This window comes from Chelonia mydas, chromosome 22 (genome assembly GCF_015237465.2).
Source record: "Chelonia mydas isolate rCheMyd1 chromosome 22, rCheMyd1.pri.v2, whole genome shotgun sequence".
Lineage (NCBI taxonomy): Eukaryota > Metazoa > Chordata > Testudines > Cheloniidae > Chelonia > Chelonia mydas.
Window position 1 is genome coordinate 19,060,678 of NC_051262.2, and position 6,692 is coordinate 19,067,369.

At 45.4% G+C, this 6,692-nt stretch overlaps 1 protein-coding gene across 6 annotated transcripts in view; it reads right to left on the reverse strand.

The window, feature by feature from the left end:
* Positions 1 to 5,356, reverse strand: part of HYOU1 (hypoxia up-regulated 1) — a 30,080-nt gene extending 24,724 nt beyond the window's left edge. Inside the window, exons 1-4 of one of the 6 annotated variants that reach the window (XM_027824795.2) lie at positions 5,190 to 5,356; positions 3,089 to 3,180; positions 1,950 to 2,043; positions 16 to 94 (exon numbers count right to left, since the gene is read on the reverse strand). In XM_027824795.2, the coding sequence (XP_027680596.1) occupies positions 16 to 94; positions 1,950 to 2,043; positions 3,089 to 3,180; positions 5,190 to 5,356 (432 nt within the window). Of the gene's footprint in view, positions 1 to 15; positions 95 to 1,949; positions 2,044 to 3,088; positions 3,267 to 4,079; positions 4,522 to 4,560; positions 5,142 to 5,189 lie in introns of those variants that run through there. The other 5 variants (XM_043533975.1, XM_027824798.3, XM_043533976.1 and 2 more) reach the window with 5 other exon arrangements.
* Positions 5,357 to 6,692: the final 1,336 nt, after the last annotated feature.

The following is a 6,692-nucleotide window of genomic DNA, read 5'->3' on the forward strand; positions in this document are numbered from 1 at the left end:
GGTTTGTTGTCTTACCATTCCCACCGCGCTATCGCCAAAGAGACGCTCATTTTCTTTCAGAGCTACAGTCACTGGCGTTTTCCTATGTGACTCTCTAAGCAAGAAAAAAGGATTAAAAATATGACAAGTAGACATTCATTGCAAACAACCCCCACTGACGAGGCTGAGACTGTTTAATGCAGAGGAACTCAGGAAGGATATTCAGATGCCACCAGGAACAGAGGCTACGTGCTAGAGATAGCTCATCATTAATCAGTCTGAAGTTTTTCAATAGCAGCATCTTCTTCCAGGGCTGCTGTGCTAACTGATCATTCTCCAAGAATGAGATGCTGCACAGTTCAGTGCAATGTCACCTACAGTAGCTCTACTTGTCTATTTGAAAGGCATCTATGATTTATCCCTGCTTCCATACTGCTGGGAAGCTTGGAAGACGGTAACTAAAGCGTTAGAATGCCAGAGGCAGCACTTTCCTGAATTTCTAACAAATGGCTCAGAGCTGAAGGCCACTCTAAAGTAACCTCAGTGTGCTTCTGATTTCTCAGTACCTTCATGACCTATTACCATACCCAGCTTCCTCCCCACACTCTACTCCTAACTCCAGAAGGATGGTAAGAGACAGCTGCATGACAAGGAAGGGCTGTAATTGAATAGCAATGTCAGAACTTGGAAAAGTTACCTGACACATGCTAGCCTGAGACAAACAAAAGATTAACTCACCCCCAACAAGCGAGGTTCAGAGGCAATTCTCTTGCAAGCATTCTCTGCAACCTCACTGGGGGAGCCATCTTTCCCATCAGCCTTTGGCTAGCAGAGTTGTGGATTGCAAGGCCAGAAGGGACTACTGTGATCATCTAGTCTGCCTGTACAATACAGGCCATAGAATGTCCCCCAGATAATTCCTGTTTCAACTAGAACAGATCTTATATAAAAAAATAGTCAATTAGATTTAAAAATTGGTAGTGACAAAGAATCCAGCATGACCCTTGGTAAATTGTTCCAATGGTTAATTACCATCACTGTTAAAATATGCCTTATTTCAATCTGAATTTGTCAAGATTCAACTTCCAGCCATTAGATCTTGTTATACCTTTCTCTACCAAATTAAAGAATCCATTATCAAATATTTGCTCCTAATGTAGGTACTTCTAGACTGTAATGAAATCATCCCTGAACCTTCTCTTTGTTACGCTAAATAGATTGAGCGCTTTGAGTTTATCACTATGAGACATTTTCTAATCCTTTGGTCATTCTCTTGGCTCTTCTCTGAACCCTCTCCAAAGCCGGATACTCCTTAAGTCTCTCACCTTCTGCCTATGGGAGTGAAGGAGCTCCTTCTTCCCACCAACAGACACTTGACCTTTGGGGAGCAGGAAGGGAATCCACTCATCTTCCTGTTTCAGACTGCTGACTGCTACAAGATGGAGGTTTCTCTGCTATTCTACCCCTCTCCCAGCCTCTGCTTTTTTCCCCCCCTTCCCATCATCCAAGTGAGTGAACAGCTCCAGTGCCAACAGCAGAGAGAAACAGGTGATTCTTTTCTGTTTCGCTACTGCCCATAGGTTTCTGAATAGTTACAGTGCAACCAACCAGTTTTAGCATTACTTTGGGTCGTTTGGCAAAGCTGAGAAGCAGTAAAGGCACTGTAGATGTAGGAAGATGACACTGCATCTTTGAATGTGGGTCACAATTGGAAGGTTTTCTTAATCATAAGGGCTAGATACTTCTTTTAAATCAATGATTATATCCTGCAAATAGTGACAGTGTAGGCTCCTCCATTCCCTGGGGAAAGTTTCCTTGTAGTGAAAGGCTGTTTCAAGCCCTGAAATAAAATGAGTCTAGAAGGCCTTTACAGAAGGTGCAGAGACAGGAGTTTCCATCATAACCTGTATCTCCTCAGAGGCTTGCTGATATGGGAACATGCCAGACCAAGAAGAAGAATTATAGTTTACTTGTTTAAAACGATTTCCATGGGCACCCCAGGTTTTACGATTGCTATCTTCATTGACTCACTGCCCAGGTCCACGGACATGACAGCCAGAGCGTCTGCAACACAAAAGGAATAGATGTGAGAAGCTGTACTTTTTCCATGAGAAACTGCTCTCAGTTAGCCAGTTCTCTTGGCATACTCTTGGGAAAGGGAGAAGAGTGGGGTCATCCTTAAGTATTGAATCCATAGGAAGGTGAGGAAATACCATTCTGAGGTATGAAAAAGACAAGAGGGGGGTGAGGTAATATAGTTTATTGGACCAACTTCTGTTGGAGAAAGAGACAATTTGAGCTACATAGAGCTCTTCTTCAGAAGCTGGTCCAATAAAAAAAATATGACCTCACCCACCTTGTCTCTTGTATATCCTGGGACCAACATGGCTAGAACAACACTGCAAACATTCTGAGGTATGGGCAGTTCCATGCCTCCCTGGGCTTCATCAGTGCTAAGCCGTTCATTTTCAGTAAATGTTAGGACTAACATGTCAGAATTACATCAAGGACTGTCAGCTTCATCTCTTGATCTTGCACCTCTGTATTTTGTTTGCCATTTAATTTTATCCCCCAGTTCTGAGTAAACTGCAGTTCAATTGCTTATTTTTATATGCTTCTTTCTCTTAAACTAGAAGCCTGAGACAATATTGTGAATTTCATGCTGGTGAAAGGTTATTAGAATGAGAGCCCTGGAGACAGAAATCCTCTATCCCCAAGCTCTCCCCCTGCACCAGCTACCTCCCCACAACCCAGCAGAGACCTCCTCAAGTGGTGAGGAGGGAGTGGATCCTTGATACAGTCTCCTTGACCCAGTCAATGCTTAGCTTCTCTGCTGAGTTGCAAATGAGGGACCAATCATACTAACCGCTTTTTTGCGATTTAACACATTTGTTCGCTGAGAACAGGACCGAAACCTACCAACTCATTTCACAAAAATCCCCAAACAGCAGCTGGATAGTTATAATTTTCAGGCTGGACGTCAAGTCACGATCTTGGAGGCATATCCCACTGGCAGTTCCCAGAACCAGCTAGTCCCTAATGTGCAGATTTTTTAAAACTTCCCTTAAACACTGATCAGGTTGTAAAAATCTGAAAAGCGTGCACATACCTGTTTCTGATGGAAGACAGGCCAGCAGGAGGAAGGTCAGAGACCACAAGGGCACTTGTGTCATCCTGGCCATTGAAACTGTTAATATCTTGCTGAAAATAAGCAGCAAAAATTAATTCCCCAATCTAGCAGTAAAATTCTCAGCATGTGGTGGGATTTTTCTCCTTTATGCCAACAACTAATAAATAAAACCACATATTAAATATTTACAGTAAAGATAAACCTGAGATATAAAGTTCTTATCTGGCTTTACCCACAACCCAAATTCAGAGAGTTTGGATCCAGGATTATAGTTCATATCTATCTCCAATTTACAAATATAGTTCATTCTTAGAAAAAAGTTAAATTAAAAAACTGTCTGGAATATTAAGTTTTGGTTTTAAAACAGTTTAACAAAATATTAATTTTCTTGCTTGCAAGAGTAGCCAACCATAGTGCCCACGTAGGTTTCTCCAAAACATGCACATACTTTGTTAGCAAAACCCATCTTAACATCTCCTTCCTTAAATTGCAGTTTAAATTGGTATGATAGTCTGCACTTCCTGTAAAACTTCTATGCAGTTTTTGGGCACTGTCAGAAAGTTTTTGCATTTCAGTAACAGATTAAGTGGCCCTTTGGCTGAAGATGAGTGAAATTATTTCATCACCAAAAATTTCAAAGAGGGCAATATAAAACATCTGACACGGATACCTGTGTGGAATGTTTAAATTAGAAACATTTAACTGCACTTTTCTTAAGTGCCTCAATTTAGTAGAAAGGACCTACTGCTTTTAAAAAGGTTAATCTAAAAATATTGCATGAGATTTTATGAGAAACTATCAATCACAATGGACTTAAATCCATGTTAATCACAGCCTTTTGGAATTTTTGGAAATGCTGTTGAGAGAACTGCATCTAACTTGGAAACAAATATCCACTGTAGCAACAACTGCTCTTTAAAATCCCACTCCACTATATCTTGTGCTCATGCATCTGACAAAAGGAACCTACATTTGTACTAATATTCCCCACCAGGCCTTTCAAGTAACTCCAATGCAGATTTTCTGGGCAGGTGTGGCAATGAATCCTGTCACACCACAGAAAGCAGCTACCACCTTAAAGAAATGACACCCAACACTTATCATCCCAGCCTGAAGGCAGGAGAGACAGGTCAATTCTTCTAGACAGCCCTGAAGCACTAGTATACACAGTATCTACTTATTTATTTGCCTTCACTTCTTCACACACAGCACTGCTTCAGCAAAGCAGTACTAACCCTGACATCACACATTCGTGGCTTACAGAAGCATTCCCTGCACCCATCAGCCCTGCAACTAGTACAAAAATATTACAGGGGGCCAATGCCCCCTCTCTATTAAAGCTGGCCTTCTCGAGAGTAGCTTCTGGGCTGGGTAAAGGCAAATGCTCAAGTCACTACACAGCCACCAACCCAACCTGAAATTTGAAAATAAATTTGGTTATGTAGACACACCATCTTCCACGCTGATGGATGAGACACACACATCTAGCAACAGAATCACACCAGGCCCACAGAGCAAGAACTCAAGTAACCACAAATTCACTAGGCCCTGCACACATGAATGCACAGATTACCGTGCAACATAGAAAAACAACCCTGGACACTCTCCTTTACACACTGGCTTTACGCGACAGCACAGACTTTTAGACGGGGGCGGGGGGGGGGGGGGGGGGGGGGAAGAGATGAATCATTCAGTCGGTGCCCAGCGGGGTAAGGGAACGAGGGGACGATAGGCTCTGTGAAAAAGCCCCGCTCCCTCCCTCGCACCGCGGATCAGACCTTTGTAGGTCTCTCACTGGGAGGACGCTGCTCCGCGCATTCCCGGGGCGGAGGGCGCACTATCGAGCCGTCGCCCCCATAACACGAGCAGCTCCCCCCGACAGAACGGCCTGCAGCAGGGCTCGGGAGCCCCCTCGGAGCCTGGGGCTCTTTATGTGTCCGTGCAGCTTGCGGGGGGAGGCCGCATCCCCACCCTTGGGTCAGAGAGAGCCCCAGGCTAGCTTTCTTCCCCAGCCCCACAACCGGCGGCTCCGCTCCCAGCCCCGCGATACGCCGACAGCCGCTCCCAGCCTCCCACTCACCTCCGACTGAGCCGCACACGCTGCGCGAGCTCCTCCACCACTTGCTCCATCAGCGGTAGCGGCCCCGGCGTCTCGCGCAACCTCTGGCCCGGACGCGGCGCGAGCTCATTGGAGCGACAAACAGAGCCGGGCACAGCGAGCCAATCCGGGTAGCCGACGAAGCCCATTGGGCCACGTTCAGAAGAGCCGGAAGGAGGCACGTGGAACGCTCCAACTCCATTGGCTCACGTGGGCCAGGCGTGGCCCTCCCCTCCTAAGGCAACCCTGGAAGAATGCACCAGAGGCAGGTGGTGAGTGAGGGGCCACTGGATGCCCCTAAGGTGGAGAGATGTATGGAAGCTTCATGCATACACCATGTGAAGACTCCTGTATGCACGCACGCTCCCTGCTTTAATATGTCAACGCAGTCCGTAAAGAGCCTTGTGTGCATGCCCAGTGGGGCTAATGAGGCAAAAGCAGGCAAAGAAAACTCTATGCATCCTCTCCCTGAAAACACTATGGCTTCATATGAAGTCTTCTGTACATGTGCGTGCTCCAGGGGACGAGGTCTGTGTACCTTCTCCGTGGCCTGGTAGTGTGAGGCCCTGGGTTCTATGTAACCGTCACACAGAGGCATCACAACACATGAACAAAGATTCTTACGTGTTAATGAGGAATGGGGAGGTGTGTTGTAATTCCTGGTTTCACAAGTACTCCTTTTCTTTTTGGTTTCACTGGTAAAACACTAACAACAAAAAGCAGCCTTTCTTTCCCCATCTCAAAACCAGGAAGTCATCCGGCCCTCGAGTCTGCCATGCAGTAGAAGAGAGAGGCTTTTTGCTTCTTAGTAAACCTCCAATAAAGAAACAGTCAATTTGAAATCAAACATTTGCAAAATGAGAAAGCAAGAAAAAACTACAAATATCAGAAACGTTATTGTTTTATAATGTATTCTAGTCTCATGAAGTAACTCACTGCTAGAGTGGGAGAACTTAGGTGGTTTTAGGTTGAAACAAAAAAGTGTTGTGTAGTTTTTGTGTGAAATACTTGTTTTTTGTTACTTGTTACCTTGTCTGCATTATTGTAACCTTAACAGGATCCATCAAACTACCCTAGGGATCTATGATTTTAAAGGTATTTAAAATGGTTAGCTCTAGCGTTTGGCCTGCTGTCCTCTGGCGGGCCCTTCCCGGAGATTGGTTTGAAGCAGTATGTACAATAACATAAAAAAAGCAATGCTGCTACACGGAAGCAGCAGCATCCATCCGTAAGCCAGGCCCTCTATGAACGTCTAATTCGCGTTATTGAATCCTGTTCCTCCTACATTATTTCAGTGTTGACAATCACTCCGCTGTCCCTCGAGCACAAGGCCTATCGATAAGTACCTCGCCCGAGGCTGGGTAGGGGTTATTCTAAACGTGCTGCAGACATGCTGCGTGGCCAGACGGTTGTGCCCCAGGCCACGGGAGTTTGCAGGGCCGCAGGCGCGAGGGGGCGCCCGCGCACGCCGGAAAACTACAGCTC